The 22,355-nt window shown below is 38.6% G+C and overlaps 1 protein-coding gene across 1 annotated transcript in view; it reads left to right on the plus strand.

The window, feature by feature from the left end:
* Positions 1-7: 7 nt before the first annotated feature.
* Positions 8-22,355, plus strand: part of HACD2 (3-hydroxyacyl-CoA dehydratase 2) — a 110,488-nt gene continuing 88,140 nt past the window's right edge. The window contains exons 1-2 of the mRNA XM_026495034.3: positions 8-236; positions 2,935-3,052. Coding sequence (XP_026350819.1) covers positions 82-236; positions 2,935-3,052 — 273 coding nt within the window. The 5' untranslated portion in view covers positions 8-81. The remainder of the gene's footprint in view (positions 237-2,934; positions 3,053-22,355) is intronic.

Genomic DNA, 22,355 nt, shown 5'->3' on the forward strand with positions numbered 1-22,355 from the left:
TCGTCCCTCCCTCCGCCCCCTCGCAGTGCCTCGTCCGGGCGGTGGTGCTCGCGCAAGGAGAGCGTGCTCTGGGCACTTGACATGGCGGCACCGGCGGCGACTGCAGCGACGAAGGGGAATGGGGGCGGGGGGGCTCGGGCCGGGGCCGGTGAAGGTGGCGGCGCGCGGAAAAAGAAGGGCCCAGGGCCGCTGGCCACGGCGTATCTGGTCATCTACAATGTGGTGATGACGGCGGGGTGAGGCCGGGGCTCGGGGAGGCGGGGAGCACGCCGGGCCAGGGAGGGGGCTCTGCGGCCGGCGGAGCGGCCGGGCCGCTGGCAGGGCAGCCCGGGCGGTGGGTGTCAGGGTCCGGGCTCCGGGCATGAGGGCAGCCGAGTCGGCCCAGGTGCCTGCCCGGGATTCCCGCCTGGGCGAGGGGCCGAGCAAGTTCTCGGACGCTGGGTGTGCCCGAGCTGGAGTTCCCAGGCTCCAGGGGGGCACGGGGAAATCCTCCCTGGTGCTGGTCCAGAGGGCCTTGGGAGAACGGGTGGGCTGGTCAAGGGTCAGTCTTCGGGTGGGGCGGAGTGCCGGCTAACCTGCAGCGCCCAAGAGAGCCCCGGCGGCAAATCACGAATGCGAGCCATTTCCCCCAAAGGGAGTAGAGGGAGCTGTGGCTGCAGAGTGACCATTTATTTAGGCGGCTGTTTTTAAAATCCAGACTGAGCTTTAATCTGAAAGGTAATGGAAAAGCGTTCAAAGTTTTTGACCAGTGACATGAGCAGAGCTCTGCTTTGGATGAGTTGAGACTTTTTAGGATGGATTGGGGAGGGAAGGTGGAAGGCAGAGTTATTGGGGAGGAGGAGAACAGACCCTCTAAACAGGTTTTACCTCCTCTTGTTTCTCCCTCATTTTAGTTCATCCCTTGTCACAGCAGGTTTTTTGTTCTAGTTCTGACACTATCTGTGTGACCTTGGATAAATCACGTTGCTTTTCTTGTCCTCCCGTTTTTCATCTGTAAAACTAAAGAGTTTGGATTGGGTGATCTCCAGGGTTCCTCCAGTTCTTTGATCCCATAGTTTTGGTGCGGAGGATCACAGGATCAGACTATTTGTTATGTATTTTTTAAAAGATTTTATTTTTAAGTAATCTGTACACCCAGTGTGGGACCCAGACATAAAACCCAGAGATCAGTAGTCTCTTGCTCTACCGACTGAGCCAGCCAGGTGCCCCTGTTCTGTATTTTTAAATTGTATTCATTTGTAAAAGATTTTCCCTAACATTACGAAAATTTTCAAAGATGCAGAAAAGTTTAAAGAACTGTATGGTGAACATCTAGTTTTATTTCTTTTCAAAATAGGTACTACATTGGCAGGTGCATAATTCAAAATATACCCAAGAGCATACAGTGAAACTCTTCCCTCTCACCCTTCCTTTCCATCCAGATCCCTTCCCTCAAGGTGCTAATTTTGTGATTGCTTCAGATGCTGATGAAAGCAAGTGTGTACACACACATACACCCTTTTTAACACAAATGGCTGATGTCATATTAGCATTTCAGCACCTTGCATTTTTCACACAAATATATATATATATATATATATATATATAGGGAGGATTGTAGACTTGATTATTTCATTTGAAATGGCTGGTGTTGAAACCTAGGTTCAGAGAGGTTGTGACGTTGACTAGTTTGAGATCACTGAACTTGTTGGTAATAGATCTGAATCTAGAGTCTATTTCTCTTGATTCACAGGCCAGTGGAGAAATAATACAGATGCAAGTTCTCTTTATTGCATAATTGGTCAAAGAGTGATTTTTAAAAGAACATTTCAGGAGTTTGTATTAGTATTTATATGTACATTCTTGTAGGCAAGGCCATTAACACGAGCATTGGACTGGAGAGAGATTTTAAAGTACCCTGGGAAAGAAGGAAAGAAGCCTTTATTCTTGGGTGATGGAGGATGGGGAGTGGTGTCTTAAGCCAAGAAAGAAATTGGGATTTTGAGAGGAAAGTAGTCTTTTTTTTTTTTTTTTTTTGGAAGTTGCTAATGCTGGGACAGTTACACCATTAAGGAATTCATTTCTTTTATGAATTCTTATTTGATATCTTTGTATGATAGTTTCTGGAAATAACATAGACCATATATCCCATTGCCTAGTTAGGATTGTATATTTATTTAGGTAAATCTATTACTGCTTTCATGGAGACATACCTTAATAATAAAGGTGCATTTGTTTCACTATGGAACTTAACAAAAAATTACAGGGCCTGAGAAATTCATTTTTGAGGACAAAGCAGAAATGTAACATTCACAGTGATATACCTAAGTGTTTCCCTGTTTTGTGTTTTGTATTGATATGGCCTTTTTTTTACTGAATTGATTTTGGGAAATTCAGCTAAAAAAATCTTTTTTTTCTTTAAAAAAAAATAAACCCAACCTTTTATTCTTATTTCATTCGCAGTTTTAAAAGAGTAGGGTATGGGTGTGTTTCTGTGAGATACTTGTGAAAACAGTTTAAAACATCTTTCCTCCACCCTGTTATTATTACATACCCTTTGACTGCACAGGCCATTTAAAATTTTCCTTTAACAGCTTTTTTCTCTTGTCTTAGACTTTCTGGCACTTAATTTAGCTGCTGAAGGACCAATTTAGCTTATTCTCTTCGTTTTGGCCTTGTTCTCAACAGGCAAGTTTGCCAAAAAGCTGAGCTCCAGATGGGTGAGGTGCCACTGTGCTTTTGCAGAGCACTCTTGGTTGGGTGCTGTTGGTGGTGCAACATTTCTGTGCATTACAGCTTGGCATTTGAGGGCCATAGTTGATAAATCCGGGCTACTGATTCTTGAAGTCACCTTTAGCAGTTATCGCCAAATTTTCTGTGGCCCCCAGTCCTACTTAACCGTTTTTTGTTTTGTTTTGTTTTTTTCCTGATTACTCTTTTTCCTCTTTCTCGTAGGTGGCTGGTTATAGCAGTTGGTCTGGTCAGAGCGTACCTGGCTAAGGGTAGCTATCATAGCCTTTATTATTCCATTGAAAAGCCTTTGAAATTCTTCCAAACTGGAGCCTTACTGGAGGTAGGTCCTGAGGTTTGTTGTTCTTATTGGTTTCTATTGTTAAAAATTTGAAAACTTGCTTCATAGTATACTGTAATGTTGATGACTAGATTATCTTTTTGACAGTCTAGATAAGGTAAAATCTCATTTAATTTATATTACCTGGAATATATTTTACACTCAGCTTCTATTGAAAATCATTTTTTAATTCTAGGGAAATCCTAGGGAAGTGTTAGCAAACTCGGATACTTTCAGCAGCCAGCTTATAATGGAAATAGTGAAGCTGGTGAGTGTAGGATGTCAGACATGGTAGATACAAGAAACAGTAGAGGGGACGCCTGGGTGGCTCAGTCGTTAAGCATCTGCTTTCGGCCCAGGGCGTGATTCCGGGGTCCTGGGATCAAGTCCCACATCAGGCTCCTCTGCTAGGAGCCTGCTTCTTCCTCTCCCACTCCCCCTGCTTGTGTTCCTTCTCTCGTTGGCTGCCTCTCTCTCTGTCAAACAAATAAATAAAATCTTTAAAAAAAAAAAAAAAGAAAGAAAGAAACAGTAGAGCCTGTCTACATGCATCAAAAAACTTTTCTTAAATAAATGTTCATTAGTTTCCCTGCGTTAAGAGTAACAACATATCTAGTCCTGTTTCCTGGGGTCAGTATATGTTAGCATTTTTGAGTTGCAAGTGACAGACATTCACTTCGAAGTATTTTGACCAAAAGAATTTACTGGTTTTATAGTCGATAAAGATAAGTGTTAGCTTACCAAATCAAAGGAACCAGCTCAGGAATGAGACCCAAGCATTTGACATTGCCAGACTCTTTCCATCTCTCATCTCTGTTTATGTCTATTTCTCTTTGAATGTTGGTCTTAGGCTCTCCTACTGCAGACTGCCTTCTCCACATGGTAGGAAAGGGGCGAGTTTTTTTTCTCAGCATCTGTGTCACAGTTCTAGGGAAGCTTCTGATTGGCCTTACTTAGACCAGTCACACCTGCCTATGATGTGAGATAGTTGATGAGCCCGGCCTAGGACATATGCCCATCCTCTGGCCAGGGGACTATAGGCTTTGTTAATGGAAAAGGAGGAATGGAGTAGCTTTGGGTACACAGAATCAATAGCTACCATAGTTCATAATGGTAAAAAGCCTTCAGATTGCAGCAAAAATCTGGTGTTCAGTTTCATTTCACTTAGCGTCCAGGGCAAGCCCATTGCGACATTTGGAAGGATATTCCCTTTCACCTCCAGGATATGACATGTAATACCTTTTAACCTCTCATGTTCATATTTGAAACAGAAAGTTGTAGTTTTCCTTTTTTTGTTTTCCTCTCAGGAAGCAGGGGTTTCAAAACTGTCCATATATACACGTTTTAGGCAGATGGTATGGGGAGGTGAGCTTCCAGCTGCGAATCGAGGACCCATATTCTAAGTATGCTGGTTTTATCAATTTTGTGAATTTGAGCAAGTCATTTATCTCTTGTCCACCCCTTCTTATCTGTGAAATAATTAGACTAAAGTAGATTTCCAAAGCCCCTTCCTGCCCTAACAGTTTGAGTCTGAGGGAACTTCAGCAAATCCTTGTGTGGGCCATTTGTTAAACTTAGAGTTTTGAATTTTTTTTTTTTTTTTGGAAGCTGCCAATAGTAAGTAGTACTTTGCCTCTCAGAGCTTTGGCCAACACAATTTTCTCTAGCTATAGAGAAGCAAGTTTGGGGCCAAGACCATGAGAAACTGCTCCAGTGCTTGACAGGGTATGCAATTGCACCCGATTGGAATTCTTCAGTAATTTAAAGGGGTTCTATCTCGGTAAGCCTTTATAATATTAGAAGTATAATTTTTTAAATTTCAATATGTCTTAGGAAAGGTAGTGACATTAATATGTTTTACAAAATCCACTCAAGAACCAAATCTTAACACTTTGAAGGATTAGCCATTTATCCCTATATAATTTTTAACAGGGATTTAAGAAAACATTTTGGATTTTTGGTTTTATCTCTGTTATCCCCACTCAGAACCAATTAGGTGACAAATCCTGGATTTGGTTTTGGGAAAAGGACTTTGCAAAATGAAGTGAGGACTCCCAAGAATAACAGGGAATTAGCCTTGCAGTTGTCAGTCGTGGCAGTAGACCCCTCAGCCTGGGGCAAGAGAGCAGCCTTATGAAAACTGCATCTCCTGAGTTGTCGGTTAAAGAGGGTTTCATGCCTCTGCAACCTATATCGTATAATAATTACATGTGCACAGTGTTGTTGAATTACAGATTAGTTATTCTTCTGGGAATTATTCATGTTTGACAATATATCTCGTTTGCAGGAGGAGAAAAGGAGAGAATGATTCCAGGGAGGTTATTCATTTGTATCTCTGAATGCTCAATATTCTTTTTAATTGAAGTATAATTAACATACAGTGTTAATAGTTTCAGGAGTGAAATAGAATGATTCAGCAGTTCTATACATTACTCAGTGCTCATCAAGATAAGTGTACTTTTAATCTCCTTTATCTGTTTCACCCATCTCATGCTACCACCAGTTTGTTTTTTGCATTTAAGAGTCTGTTGCGGGGTTTTTTATTTCCCAACATTCTGTGTCTTTGATTTTTATTTTCTCTGTCTTTTTTGCATTTTTTTGCTTTATTTTGAATTATAATTCTAATATAGTTAACATACAATGTTGTATTATTCTCAGGTGTGCAGTATAATAATTCAGCAATTCTGTATACTACTTAATGCTCATCATGATAAGTGTGCTCTTAATCCCCATCATCTATTTCACCCCTCCATCGCCCACCTTCCTTCTGGTAACCACCAGTTTGTTCTCTATAGATAAAAGTATGTTTTTTGATTTGTCTTTTTTTTTCTTTGTTCATATGGTTTCTTAAATCCCACATATGAGTGAAATCATATGGTATTCATCTTTCTCTGACGTACTTCACTTAGCATAGTACTCTCTAGAATCATCCATGTTGTTGCAGATGGCAAGATCTCTTTTTTTTGGCTGAGTTATATTCTTTGTGTGTGTGTGTGTGTGTGTGTCACATCGTTGTATATGTATACCACTATAAATGAGGTTACTTACTTGTATTTCTGTATGCTGAGTGTTTTTTTTTTAAGATTACATTTATTTATTTGAGAGAGAGCACAAGGACATGAGCTGGGGAAGGGGCAGAGGGACAGGGAAAGGGATAAGCAGACTCCCTGCTGAGCACAGAACCTGACAAGGAGCTTGATTCCAGGACCCTGAGATCATGACCTGAGCCAAAGTCAGACATTTAATGGACTGAGCCACCCAGGCGTCCCTGAATGTTATTTGTTAGTAGGTTTTGTGGGAGTTTGCTTAAAAAGCAAATAGAGATTACTTGTTGTTTTCAAGAAACTTCAAATTTTCTTGGGAAAATGTAACACTATGCTTTTCAAAAGATTTAACATTTACCATGCAAGCGCAAATGGGATGGAGTGGTATAATAAAATAGGTGATTCCACTTTTGAGGAAATTAATGTTTTGCAAAATGGGTGGAAAGATAATATATTGAGTCAGTGATACAATAATATAGCTTTTTTGTAACATGGACACAAATCCTAATTTTTTTTTACATACTCATTGGGGAATGTCTTGAGTGTATTTTATAGATAATTTTACAAGTTACTCCACAGGTGATAATTTGATTAAGTATGTATTCGAGTTGTTGTAATGTGTACTATGGAGGTTGAGCCCTTGCTAATAAAGAGCTTAAAATCTTATTGGGTAGATGATTATACTAGGGCTCTTGGCTGGAGATTACAGAAACCTCCTTAACCAACTTGAATGGTAAGGGGACTTTATTATAAGTTTATAGGATGTCCCATGGAATCCAAGGACAGGGATGCAGCCTGCAGGGAACTCAGGGATTCCTGCTCCATCTCTTACCTCTGCTGTTCTCACTTTCTTTGTCTCTGATTCTTTCTTCTCTTCTTGCACACTGGTTTTCTTGGTTTCTTCGTCTACATGGCAAAAAATGGTAGTAGCCAAAAAGCACCTGAAATTTACTCCTGCAAGCAAGAGATCAACTAGTTGGAAATAGAATCCTACTCCTAATTCCACATTCCCAATGAAGGGCCTAATTTGTCCATCTTGAATCAGGTTCTCATTCCTGGGCCAGTCACTTGGTAGACAGGAGCAAGGTCACATTAACCATATAGAAGTTGGAAGGGTAACTTCTAGAAAAAGGGGTGCTAGGTGGAAAGCCCAGTAAGTATTTATCAAGTACTGAAGCACAGTACAACCAACATCATAGTATACAAAATGATTTATAAATGACAGAAAATAAAATATACTGATAATCTTGTAAGCCAACAGGTGAATGTATGAATAAATACGGTGTGTCTTGAGTTGAATCTTGAGTAATCCTGAGAGCTAATTAACATAGGTAGCAAAAAATATATTTTTAAAATATCATTCATTGATGAACTAATTTCTATACCATAAAGTTAATGAATTACTAATACATGTTATGGCAAAGCTGAATCTTGAAAACATTGTGCTATGTGAAAGAAGCCAGACACAAAGCACTACACATTATATGATTCTATTTTATGTGAAATGTCCAGGGAGGCAAATCCATAGAGACAGAAAGTAGATTAGTGGTTGCCAGGAGCTGTGGGGAGGAGAGAATGGGGAGTGACTGCTAATGGGAACAGGATTTCTTCTTAAGGTGATGACAGTATTCTGGAATTAGTGATGATGATTGCACAACCTTGCAAACATACTAAAAACCACTGATTTGTACACTTTAAATGGGTGAATTTAGTGGTATCTAAATCAGATCTCAGTTTTTAAAAAATTCATCTATAATGAGCTGTGGATAAGTTTTCTTCTTCTTCTCCTTCTTTTTTTTTTTTTTTCTGTGATACTCATTGTTAAAGATAGATTATCTTTCCAGCTTTGTTAGAATTGAGTTAAAGATTTAGAATTTAGTAGGGGTGCCTGGGTGGTTCAGTTGGTTAAGCGTCTGCCTTCGGCTCAGGTCATAATCCTGGGGTCCTGGGATTGAGTCCCACATCAGGCTTCTTGCTCGGCGTAGGAGACTGCTTCTCCCTCTGCCTGCTGCTCCCTCTGCCTGCTGCTCCCCCTGCATGTGCTCTCTCTCTTTTGCTCTCTCTCTCTGTCTCTCTCTGAGAAATAAGTAAAATCTTAAAAGAAAAAAAAAAAGATTAGAATTTAGTAGATTGATGTTATATTATGACAGTTTAAAATTTTCTGAGAGGGGCACCTGGATGGCTGAGTCAGTTGAGAGTCCGACTCTTGATTTTGGCTCAGGTCATGGTCTCAGTGTCATGGGATTGAGCCCTAGGTCAGACTCCATGCTCAGCGGGGAGTCTACTTGAGATTCTCTCCCTCTGTCTCTCGCTGTCTCTCTAAAATAAATAAATAAATCTTTAAAGAAAAATAAAAATAAAATTGTTTCTGAGAGAATTTGGATTTAGTTAACATAAGACTGTAGACACTTCAAATGCTCATGAATGGATATGCCTCAGTGATTGGCGGTGTGATTCCAGTGGTTTAAGGACTGCTCTGCAAAGACATTAATTGTTGAGACTGATACAGACCATCTTCAACATATGTATGTCTCTCTATATATATCACTTAACCCACCAATGTCTAGCTGGGAATGCCTACCGGATCACAGGAATTCCCTTTCCTTCCCATTCTCTTCCAGATCTTTCTATCATTTAGAACCCCCTCACCTACAAAAAGAAAGGGAGAAACACCCCAGTCTTATTTGTAATCTTTTCCTAGAGTAGATCTAGAGCTGGGTCTGCAGTGGCAGAACTGGTTCCAGAGAGGCAGTGGAGGAGAGTAGACAGCTTTTGTTGTATCTTCTTACCCCACTACCACTTTCCAAGCCCTGTCTCTGTAATCTGGTCTGACTCATTGTGCCTCACCTCACAACTCTCTTCAGACCCTTTAATGACATAATCAGGAAGCTGATTTTGAGTATTTCTCTAAAATATGGCAAAATGTTAAGAACTTGTGGTGTCCTTAAGAAAGAGGGGGCTCCCAGGGGCTCCTGGGTGGCTCAGTTGTTAAGCATCTGCCTTTGGCTCAGGGCGTGATCCCAGAGTCCTGGGATCGAGCCCTGCGTCGGGCTCCTCTGCTGGGAGCCTGCTTCTTCCTCTCCCACTCCCCCTGCTTGTGTTCCCTCTCTCGCTGGCTGTCTCTCTCTCTCTGTCAAATAAATAAATAAAATCTTTAAAAAAAAAAAAAAAAGAGGGGACTCCCATCTTGTCTCCCTGCCAGTTTTTCTAACTGTTTGCCTCAAATACTAGATGACTTTTTTCTACAGAGATACTAGGAGGTTAAGTTCTGTGGCATTAATACGATAGTATGCTTTAGGCATCATTGGTCAAGTTTACTTTTGTGTACTTGTCTGGGGACATGACCACCCTCTGTAATATTTTCCCTTCTTGTGAAAACTTCCCAATAATAATAATCCTAAAAAGGAAATTTTGAAACACAAGCTCTATGTACATTTTAGACTACCTTTATTATGAAGACTTGTTTTAAGAAAACAGACCTCTGAAAGAGACTTCTGCAAACCCAGCAGAGCAGTCATAGTGGGGATATCTAACACAAACAGAAAGGACAACAGATCTCAGACAAGCCAGGTTCAAAAACAATGTGAAAACCAGAGGTGAAATAGAACTTGGTGTAATTAATAAGTGTCACAACATTAGAAGGGAAGAGGGATCCTGTGGGAAACAGAACCCACCCACACAGCCTCACTGTTTGACAACTCAGGCAAATAGAAGAAAATTGATATGGCATTCAAACAGGTAAGACAGCTAATGACTGTAGAAAGAAGCGGGCAGAAATTTTTTTTAATGAAATGAAAATATTGATGGTATCAGTACAAGGCAGGAAGGAGGCTATAGTTCAGAGAAATAGATAATACTAAAGAACAAGAAAAGGTGAGAATTCCCAGTTACAGTCTAAGATTAAAGAGTTACAGAGTAGCTGTTGGGAGAGCATTACAGAATACGTAGTGCAAAGTGGATCAGAGATATTATGTGTTGGTGGACTAGCTAATGTGTGAATGATTATCTGAACAACAGAAAAAATATATGGGAAAGTAATGAAATTCAACAGACTATTAATAATATAATAGAACTGATGTATCTAGAAAATGGATTTTGGTTATAGAGCTTGTCAAAAAGTAAGGGTACCAGCAACAGAAAAGGTTAGAACATATTACTCAAATAATCAGGAAAAATTCTAGAAAACTTAACTGAAAGACCAATTCAGTATGGTTATTGAGAGTATATGGAGTTACACACTGGAGCTGTTTTTCAAGAAAAAAAAATCCTCTCCCTTCTTTGGCACCTATTTTTTTTTTTTTAAAGATTTTATTTATTTATTTGACAGACAGCCGGCGAGAGAGGGAACACAAGCAGGGGGAGTGGGAAAGGAAGAAGCAGGGTCTCAGCAGAGGAGCCTGATGTGGGGCTTGATCCCAGAACGCCAGGATCACGCCCTGAGCCGAAGGCAGGCGCTTAACGACTGAGCCACCCAGGTGCCCCTGGCACCTATTTGTTAAATTTTTAAACTCAAAACAAAGATAAGCAATTTCAAGCAGAAAAGAGATCTTGAAATGTAATAGTAAAACAGCCTAGGACTTTAGACTTTGAAGAATAAAAAATCCACATGAAATTAGGAGAAAGCTTTAGGTTCCTAGGTAACCTTGCAATTTCCTACAGGTGGAGACATTTTGAAATACTTACAAAAAGTAATGAAACTGTGAAAGAATCTTATCAAAGGGTTTTTAACTCTTATGTAAATAAATAAAATTAACCAAGTATTTAGATTAGCATTGTCCAGTAGAACATTCTGCAGTGATAGTGTTCTGAATCTGTGCAGTTTGATACAGCAGCCACTAGTCACATGTGGTTCTTGAGCCCTTGAAATGGGGCTGGTGGGACTGAGAAACTGAGCTGTTTTGTTTTTTGTTTTGTTTTGTTTAAGTAGGCTCCAACATGGGGCTTGAACTCAGAACCCTGAGATCAAGACCTGAGGTTAGATCAAGAGTCAGTTGGTGGCTTTACCAACTGAGCCACCCAAATGCCTCAAAAACCTGAGTTTTAAGTTTTATTTATTTTTAGTTTAAATTTCAGTAGGTATATGTGGGTAGTGGCCACTGCACTGGACAGCAGGTCTTTAGAGCCTGATTCAGATTGCAAGGTGTCCATTTGGAATTTCGTAAGATAATTCAGATCTTACCTGAGTGGAATGAAGTGGGAAGGAGAGTAAGCCAAGGAAGACATTATAAATTCTATGTCACTCCAGAGTTTAACTTCCTAATTCATAAGGTGAAAATAATGAGAATAATTACTAAAATATGCCGATGTCTTTAGATTAGGAAAAATCATTAGAAAAAAAGCAAATTGCAGATATTGGAAGAGGTGTAGAAGGATATATATTAAACTGCTACTGGTACTTATCCTCATGGCGGGTTGTCATATTTGGGGGAAAATAAAAAGGAAGTTCTCCCCCTTACTCTATATTTTAGTGTGTGTTTGTATATCATTTCTGTGAATCCTGAAATAAAAAGAAGATCTAATAAATATAGTATGTAATACATAATATAATAGGAAACAAAAATCTTGAGAAAAACAAGATTAAAATGTTTTTTGAAAAAGGAAGAAAGGCAGCTTAGGTAAATTACCTTGTGATTTAAAGTGAAGTACACACAAAAGAAAAACAAAAATAAAGTACAGAATTTTACATCTGTTGTTAAAAAGGAAACAATAACAGTAAACCTACAAGATGACTGAGTGTAGCACAAACTCATCATTTCTAATGTTTATACAAATAGACTCATTATTTTCAAAATAAAAGTTATAGTGATGGTTAACAGTTTAAAAAACAAAATTCAGCAACCTGTTGCTATGAAAGACAAGTTTACTGGAGGACAAACCAGTCTGCCATGACCAAGCATACAAGAAAAGCAAGACCGCCCAGTTACAGCATAAGATAAAGTTGATAGCAGAAGCCAAAGAGAAACTGGCAGAGTTCACAATTTGTCATGCAGGAGGAACATGGCAAACACGTTGGTGGAATTAGTTGATGGGTAAATGATTATCATAGAAAAGCTGGCAGAAATGTTACAGAAGTAAAATTAGAATTGTACTTAAGTGTCACAGTATGTGTAAAAGAATACTGGAGACAAGAAATCTGGGTAGTGAGGCTTGATTTTGCCACATGGTCTTAAACTCTCTGCAGTGAATACACTGGATTAGATTACCTTAAGTTTTTCCCGGGTGTGTGGGGGTTTTTCTTAAGATTTTATTTATTCAGAGAGAGAGAGAAAGAGAGAGCAAGCGAGCAAGCCGGGGGAGAGGGAGAGGAAGAGAGAGAATCCCAAGCAGACTTTATGTTCAACGCAGAGCCCCACACGGGCCTCAATCCCACCACCCCAAGATCATGACCTGAGCCGAAATCAAGAGACACACAACCAGCTGAGCCATCCAGGTGCCCCTAGTTTTTTCCCAGTTTTAAGTTAGTAACGGTTAAGCATTTTACTATCAGATTATGAAAATAAAGCAGGTTAATGAATTAATGAATTACAGAGCTGAATATAGCAAGAAAGGTTAAATTAAATGAGAAAGAGAAAATAATGGTAATTAAGGAAATTACACTTATTTTCTCCTTTTAAAATGGATATAAAAGGATTTTGAAAACAAGTTTGGACTGGAGTCTTTGAGGGAGTCCAATATATTTATTGCCTCATTTTCTTGCTTATGTTCTGAACATTGAGAAATAACTGAAAGGAATTGTGTAAGGATCCTAAAAATCAACTTTATTAGTGATAAAGGCCTAGCTGGAAGCTGTGTGTTTGTGTGCAAACTAAATGGGTTTGTGAACTGAACTCCAGAATTAGATCACCACCCACCCTGCCTTAGGCAGCAATGGCCAGGGTGGCATGGAGTAAATAGAGAACTTGGAGTTCTTTGTGAAAACCCCAGGGTAGAGCTGAGTTGAGAACTCCCTATTTATTCTTCTCAAATTTACTGTTCAGATGAGTCATCCTTCCTTTCCTGGGATAAAGTGATTAACAGAAAAAGACCAAAAATATTTGGGAGAAAACTCTTCTCACAGAAACCAGAGGAGGGGGGAAAGGTGTTTCCCTCTAATCGTTAAGTGCTGCATATTCATTAAGGGGAGGGGAATAAACCCATAAGCATAAACAAGAAAATGCATGGAGTCAATGTTTTGAGAGAAAATGGAATCATACATACATATGGTACGAGAATTTTCAAAACTAGCCAGATACTGGTAAACATAACTCAGGTTAGTTCTGGACCTCCCATAACATGAGTGTGGTAGATGTGTCTTAGAGCTGCCCAGCTCAGGAGAGTTTGTCCTCCCTGGAAGTTCTCCCAGTTCCACGGCTGGACCTGTCTTTCCTGATAGAAAGGGCATCTCTAGTCCCTGACTCCCTCTCAGGCCATAGCTGGCTGGTCCAGGGGTGCACATCTGACCCATACTGCTCTGGTCAGATATTTTTCTCCCAAGAATTTGGGATTTTGAATTGAAAGAGATTGGGGCCCACTGTAGCCCAGTCATATTAAATCCATGAGCTACAGCTGAGGTCTCCAGAGCTGCTTGGGTTCCAGTTCCTCTTCAGATTTGCTAAACTTTTTTGTGAGAGTGTTTTAATTGCCACAACGGGTGGAGTTGCTGTGTCTCGATGTCTTACAGCACTTGAGAGAGTCCGACTCAGTAAAGGTTTGTCCTGCATCTGCCCTGACTTTTGTATATCCCCCCAGGCTAACCATTCTATAAATAAAAATCGACGATTTTGTAGTACATATTGATATTAAAATACTTTCATGAGAAATTAAACCAAAACCTTATTAAGTTAGAAGTTGTTATCTTAGTGTTCTATTGCTGCATAATAAAGATATCACAAACTTAGCAGCTTGTCTTTAAAATAACATTCATTTATTAACTCATGCTTGTGTAAGTCAGAAGCTGAGCTTGGCTCGGTTATCCACATAGGGCCTCACAAGACTGAAATTAATGTGTCAGTCAAGCTGGCTCTTACCTGTGGGCTCTAGGGAAGAATCTGCCTCTAAGCTCATTCAGCTTGTAGGCAGAATCCAGGCCTTGTACTTGAAGGTCTGAGGTCCCACTTCCTTGCTAGTTGTCAGCTGGAAGTCGCTTCCTGCTTTTGCCATCAGCTCTGCTTTTATAGGGCTCACCTTATTGGATCAGGTCTGCCTATACAATCTCCATACCTTAAAGTCACTTGATTTGGGACTTTAATTACTTTTGTAAAATCCCTACACTACAGTACCTAGATTAGTGTTTGGATAACCAAGAAACAGGAATCACAAGGAATCATCTTTAGATTTTGCCTACCACAGTTGATATGAAGAGGAAACCTAAGTGAAATAAAGATACCATCTCAAAATTATTGAGTAATTTGTTCACTCTGCACATTGCACTCTGTAAGAATTGCAGCATTTCCAACTTGCATATTTAGCTGAAAAGAATTTCAGTGCAATAGTGTTGTTACTGCCAATGCAATGAAATGGACTGAAATTACGTAACAGGGGATTTGAGATTCCTGTTTAGATCTCAGTTATTAAGTTAGTAAAGGTACATAAAGTACAGGGATCTCATTTAATTTTTTAAATGTAACTATTTTAATAATATTTCTTATTGCCTTTTTGAGGGATCACCATAGTTTTTCAGTTTTATCCTAAAACTATCTCCAGTCTATTACACAACTGCTTTATTGCCTCTTGCATTATTGGTTTGTTTTTATCTAATCCATCTCTTCCTTGTTGTACCATTCACAGAATATAGGCAGATGGGCTTTCTGTGATACTTTCTTCCTACCCTGCCTCGTGACATAACATGAGGATTATTTTGACAGTACACTTAGAAATAAATAAGACCAGGTTCATTTATATTTATATTGTACTTGCTTTTTATTACTTTGTTATTTACCTTGGCATATTCTAACTTCAGTTAAGATTACTTCCCTATGTCCATTACTATCTTAATACTGTTTTTCATTCTAGTGTTGGTCTGCGCCTAGGCTTTTATTGTCCTATACTAGTTCAAAGTGCTTTCTGATATTCTTATTTTAAAATCCAAACTTACTTGTCATAAATTGTCACATATATCTGACTATTATGTCTCCAAACATTTGTATAGTGAAATTCATATTTTAAAAAATAAATTACTTTGTATTCTTTATGTTCAGAACATTGTATTTTTAAAAATTTTTTGTGTAGGTAGATTCTATCATCTGTGAATTTCATTTCAGAATAGAATAGGCATTATAAAATATATGCAGTTAAAAGGGGGAGATTGGGTCTACTAGGACTAAGACCTGATACTCTGTTACACAAAGAAACAATGATAGCCCTCAAGCACTGTACAGTTGACCCTTACACAACACAGAGGTTGGGGCACAAACCTCCCGTGCAGTCGAAAATCCATGTATAACTTTTCACTTCCTAAAAACTTAACTGCTAATAGCCTACTGTTGACCACAAGCTTTACCAATAACATGAACAGTTGATAAACACAGTTTGTGTGTTACATGTATTTACTGTATTTTTACAATAAAGTAAGCTAGAGAAAAGGAAATTTTATTAAGAAAATTATAAGAGAAAAATGCAGTTACTGTACAGTAGTAGAGTGAGGCACCACACATCACCTCCTCCTTACCCAAAGTTAGCAAAGATGGTGACACCCGCTTTGTGCTCCTCTTCCCAGGAATGTGGGAAACCTCATTCCAGGTACAGTTAAGGGGAGGTCAAAGAACCGGTGAAGGCAGAGCACCTTTAGACCTTCTCTCTAGGTCACTTGCTTCACCTGACCCCGTTTACATGGTTCTAATACAGTTTCTGCTTATGGGAAATACTAGCAAGACTTGAGAGGCCAGTTCCCCTTGGGTATTGGTTCCCAGCCTCAAAGAATTTTCAGCACTATGGACAGCGCCCTTCCCCTGCTTTCCTCTCTGCAGGCTAGGTTTCTTTCTTTTTTTTTTTTTTTTAAGATTTTATTTATTTATTCGACAGAGATAGAGACAGCCAGCGAGAGAAGGAACACAAGCAGGGGGAGTGGGAGAGGAAGAAGCAGGCTCATAGCAGAAGAGCCTGATGTGGGGCTCGTTCCCATAACGCTGGGATCACGCCCTGAGCCGAAGGCAGACGCTCAACCGCTGTGCCACCCAGGCGCCCCTGCAGGCTAGGTTTCTGCTTGGTGCTATCCTGCCCCGAGTTCTCCTGGAACCCTTATTACAGGGAGGCAGGTTATCATTCTGTGGTCCTTGAACAACACTGGCCAGTTTCTGGCCCTGCCACTTTGTTAAGAATCCCTCCCCAGAGCCGGTTCCTTTGCACCTCTCAGTTGAAGACCTCAACGAACCGAGCTTCCCCCAGGTGGGTGGTGTGGTGATGAATGCCAGGAATAGGTAAGAGCCCTGCTGTCCCAGCCTTCTCCATATCTTTCCTCCACCTTTCCTTCACTTCTAGGCATTTGGCAACCTCTATTTTACTTGTTAATCACAATATGAGATATGTATTTGGGGCTCCTAGGTGGCACAGTCAGTTAAGCGTCCAGCTCTTGGTTTCAGCTCAGGTTGTGATCTCCAGGTCATGAGATCACATGGCTCATGGCTCAGCATGGAGTCTGCTTAAGACCCCCTCTCCCTCTGCGCCCCCCCCATGTTTTCTCTCTAAAATAAATAAATTAAAAAAAAATATATATATATATATATTTATTGAAAAAAAATCTGAGGGTAAGTGGCCCCGTGCAGTTCATACCATAGTTGTGTAAGGATCAACTGTGTGATCTATTCTGTAACATCCTATTGTTAATCAGCCTCCTGGGTGGACATCTTACCACATACATGGATAGGTTTTCTATCTATGTACTGTTATCTGTCTTGTCTCAGCATGCTCTTTATTCATGTCTTTTGTTCCTCATTTAAATCTACAGACATCTTTTATTTTCCTCAACTTTACAGCAGGAGGTCCAGATTATCTTCTAATATGCACACATCTGAGATTCTTAGCAGCGTTTTCTTTTGAAAAAGATAAGATTTGCAGTATAGTAATTCTTTTCTTATCAGTTACCAAAAAATTTGCGAAGCTTGATTCTTTTTAATCCAAACATCTTTCGCTCCCCCTCCCCCCAAAATTTAGAGAATTAATAATTTTCAAGCACATAGTCTTATCAGGCATATTTTAGATGAGCCAAGTCTTATCAAGTTATGGTTTCAGCAGTTACCTTGTAACTAATAAACAGTGAAATAATATTACAAAAAAATCAATAGAGTAGAAGCAGAGCCTTGATTCTGGACATCACTTACTACTTTGGGGAATTCGAGCAGCTTTTCTCAGCCTTGGTTTTCTCATCTATAAGTAAAGATATCGATAAATATATCTGGCAGGGTTGTTGTTAGGACCAAACTATAGAATGACTGCTACAGAAATGTAAATTCTAAAATGTAGTACAATAACTGATAGTTCTTATCATCCAGAAAAGCTTTGGTCATTAAATAATATTGTAGATTTCTTCAGATTACTTTTTTATTATTATATAAGTTTCAGGCATATGGCTCTATAATTGGATATCTGTATACACTACAAAGTGATCATAAGTCTAGTCTAGTTCCCAGCCATCACCATAACATTGTCCCCCCTTCACCCCTTTCACCCACCCCATAACTCCCTTCTCCTTTGGTAACCACTGGTCTGTTCTCTGTGAATTTGTTTTTGTTTCATTGTGTTCACTTGTTTTGTTGTTTTTTAGATTCTACATATGAGTGAAATCATATGGTATTTGTCTTTTTCCATATGACTTATTTTGTTGAGCATAATGTCCTCATGCTCCATCCGTTGTAGCAGATGGCATGATGTCTTTTTTATGGCTAAATGGTATTCCATTTTATGAATATACCACATCTTCTTTATCCCTTCAGCTATTAATGGTCCCTTAGGTTGTTTCTATATCTTGGCTATTGTAAATAATGCTACAGTGAACATGGGGGCGCATACATCTTTTCAAATTAGTATTTTATATTCTTCAGATAAATATGAAGTAGATAGCTAGGTCAAATGATAGATTTATTATTAATTTTTGAGGAATCTTCACACTGTTTTCCATGGTGGCTACACTAATTTACAACGTCATCAGCAGTGTACTAGGGTTCCCTTTTCTCCACATCCTTGCCAACACTTGTTATTTCTTGTCTTTTTTTTTTTTTTTATAACAGTTAAGTTCTAACATTAAGTGATATCTCATTGTGGTTTTGATTTGTATTTCCCTGATGATTAGTGATGTGCTTCTTGGCCATCTGTATGTCTTCTTTGAGGAAGTGTCTGTTCAGATCCTCTTCCCTTTTTTAATAGGGCTGTTCGGTGTTTTTGTTGTTGAATTGTATGAGTTCTTCATATATTTTGGATGTTAACTCCTTACTCCTTATCATATATATAGTTTGCAAATGTCTTTTCCCATATGGTAGGTTGCCTTTTCATTTTGATGATGGTTTCCTTTGCTGTACAGAAGCTTTTTAGTTTGATGTAGTCCCATCTGCTCATTTTTGCTTTTGTTTCCCTTGCCTTCGAAGTCAGCTCCATAAAGATGTTGCTAAGACTGATGTCAGGACCTTACTACCTCTTTCTTCTAATAATTTTATGGTTTCAGGTCTTAATTCAAGTCCTTAATCCATTTTGAGTTAATTTTTGTGTATGGTGTAAGATAGTGGTCTAGTTTCATCTTTTGCATGTGGCCGTCCAGTTTTCCCAGCATGATTTGTTGAAGAGACTGTCCTTTATCTATATTATGTTCTTGGCTCCTTTAGCACAGATTAATTGTTCATGTATGTGTGGGTTTATTTCTAGGCTCTTGATTTTGTTCCATTGATCCGTGTGTGGGTTTTTTTGTTTTGTTTTGTTTTTTTACCCATACCATACTGTTTTGATTACTATAGCTTTGTAGTCTAGTTTGAAATCAGGCAGTGTGATACCTCCAGCTTTGCTGTTCTTAAGATGGCTTTGGCTATTCAAGATCTTTTGTTGTTTTGTACATATTTTAAAGTTATTTGTTCTAGTTCTATGAAGTATGCCACTAGAATTTTGATAGCTATTTCATTGAATTTGTACATTGCTTTGGGTAGTATGGAGATTTTAACAATACTAATTTTTCCAAACCATGAGCATAGAATATCTTTTCACTTATTTGTTTTGTTTTTTTTTTTTTAATTTCTTTCATGCATGTTTTGTAGTTTTCAGTGTACAGGTCCTTCAACTTCTTGGTTAAGTTTATTCCATGGTATTCTATTCTTTTTAGTGCGTTTGTAAATGATATTATTTTCCTAATTTCTCTTTCTCATGTTTCATCATTATTGTATAGAATGCCACAGTTTTCTCTATATTGACTTTGTATCCTGCAACTTTACTGAATCCATTTATTTATTCTAACAGTTTTTTGGTGGATTCTTTAGGATTTTCTATCTGTAGTATCATATCATCTGCAAATAGTGACTGTTTTACTTCTTCCTTATCAGTTTGGAGGCCTTTCATTTCTTTCTCTTGCCTAATTTGCTGTGGCTAGAATTTTCAATACTATGTTGAATAAAAGTGGCAAGCATGAGCATTCTTGTGTTTTCCCTGAAAGCTTTTCACTGCTGAGTATAATGTTAGTTGTAGAATTGTCATTTAGGGCCTTTATTATGTTGAGGTATGTTCCCTCTGTGCCTACTTTGTTGAGAGTTTTTATCATAAATTGATGTTGAATTTTGTTGAATGCTTTTTCTGCATCTATTGAGATGATCATATGATTTTTTTTTAAAGATTTTATTTATTTATTCGACGGAGATAGAGACAGCCAGCGAGAGAGGGAACACAAGCAGGGGGAGTGGGAGAGGAAGAAGCAGGCTCCTAGTGTAGGAGCCTGATGTGGGGCTCGATCCCATAATGCCGGGATCACGCCCTGAGACGAAGGCAGACGCTTAACCGCTGTGCCACCCAGGCGCCCCTGATCATATGATTTTTATCTTTCATTCTGTTGGTGTAATGTATCATATTGATTTGTAGATGTCGAACCATCCTTGCATCCCTGAAATAAATCCCACTTGATCGTGGTGTGTGATCCTTTTAATGTATTGTTGGATTTAGTTTGCTAAAACTTGTTGAAGATTTTACATCTATGTTTATGAAGGATATTGGCCTGTAATTTCTTTTTTTGTGGTGTCCTTGTCTAGTTTTGGTATAGATGATGCTGGCCTTGTAAAATATGTTTGAAAGCTTTCCTTTCTCTTCTATTTTTCAGAAGAGTTTGAAAAGGAAAGGTATTAAATCTTTGAATGTTTGGTAGAATTTGCCAGTGAAGCCATCTAGTCCTGGACTTTTGTTTGTTGGGAGGTTCTTGATTACTGTTTCAGTGCCCTTACTCGTTATCAATCTATTCACATTTTCAGTTTTTTGTTTTTGTTTCTTGAAGTAGGCTTGTATTGCTATGAACTTCCCTCTTAGAACCACTTTTGCTGCATCCCATAGATTTTGGTATGTCAGATTTTGTGTCCATTTGTCTCTAGGTATTTTTTTATTTTTCCTTTGGTATCTTCAATGAACCATTGATTGCTCAGTAGCATGTTGTTTAATCTCCATGTTTTGTGGGTTTTCCTGGTTTTTTTCCTTGTAATTTTTAGTTTCATACCATTGTGGTCAGAAAATATGCTTAATATGATTTCACTCTTTTTTAATTTATTGAGATTGCTTTATGGCCCAGCATGTGGTCTGTCCTGGAGAGTGTTCGATGTGCAATTGAGAAGAATGTGTATGCTGCTACTTTTGGGTGGAATGTGTTTAAGACCAGTGTTTCCTTATTGATTTTTTTGTCTGAATGATCTATCTGTTGATGAAAGTAGGGAATTAAAGTCTCCTACTATTACTGTTGTTGCTTTCAATTTCTCCCTTTAGGTCTGTTAATAATTGCTTTATATATTTTGGTGCTCCTGTGTTGGTTGCATATATATTTATAAATGTAATATCTTCTTGCTGGATTGACCCCTATATCATTATGTAATGCCCTTCTTTGTCTTTTATTATAGTCTTTGTTTTATTTATTTTTATTTATTTTTTTAAGTAGGCTCCATGCCTAGCATGAGCCTAGTGTGAGGCTTGAACTCATGACCCTGAGATCAAGACCTGAGTTGAGATCAAGAGTCAGACACTTAACCAACTGAGCCACCCAGACACCCCTCTTATAATCTTTGTTTTAAAGTATTTTATCTGATAGGAGTATAGTTACTCCAGCTTTCTTTTCATTTCCATTTGTATGAAATGTCTTTTTCTGACCCTTCCCTTTCACTCTGTGTGTGTCTTTTACTTCTGAGTCTCATAGGCAGCCTATAGATGGGTCTCATTTTTTTATCCATTCAGACACTGTGTGTCTTTTGATTGGTAAATTTAGTCCATTTACATTTAAAGTAATTTTTAATAAGCGTATACTTATTGCCATTGTGTTAATTGTTTTCTGGCTATTTTTGTAGTTCCTCTCTGTTCCTTTCTTCTCTTTTTCTCTTCCCTTATGGTTTGCTGGCTTTCTTTAGTGTTATGTTTAATTCCTTTCTCATTTTCTTTTGTGTATTTACTGTAAGTTTTTTTCCTTGTGGTTACTGTGAGGTTCACACAAAATATTTTATGCAAATAGCAGTCTGTTTTAACTTGATAACAACTTAATTTTAAACACAATTCAAAGCTTTACCTTTTTACTCTCCCCTCATTTTTTTATTTGTGATGACTCCTTTTTATATCTTTTATTTTATGCTTCCCTTAACTAATTATTGTAATTTCAGTTAAGTTTACTACTTTTGTCTTTTAACCTTCATGCTTGCTTTATAAGTGATTGATCACTGCCTTTGCTATATAGTTACCTTTTCCAGTGAGATTTTTACTTTCCTCTGTTTACTTGCTACTTAACTTAAAGAAGTCCCTTTATTTTATTTTATTTTTTTAAAGATTTTATTTATTCATTTGAGAGAGCGAGACAGAGAGAGAGCACAAGCAGGGGGAGAGGCAGCAGAAACAGACTACCCACTGAGCTGGGAGCCCAACACGAGGATTGATATCAGGACCTGGAGATCATGACCTGAGCCAAAGGCAGCCGCTCAACCATCTGAGCCACCCAGGCACCCCTAAAGAAATCCCTTTAATATTTATTATAGGGCTGGTTTAATGGTGATGAATACCTTTAGCTTTTGCTTACCTGGAAAACTCTTAATCTCTCCTTAAGTTCTGAATGATAACTTTGCTAGGCAGAGAATTTGGGTTGG

Source organism: Ursus arctos, unplaced genomic scaffold, assembly GCF_023065955.2.
Source record: "Ursus arctos isolate Adak ecotype North America unplaced genomic scaffold, UrsArc2.0 scaffold_4, whole genome shotgun sequence".
In the NCBI taxonomy this organism is placed as follows: Eukaryota; Metazoa; Chordata; class Mammalia; order Carnivora; family Ursidae; genus Ursus; species Ursus arctos.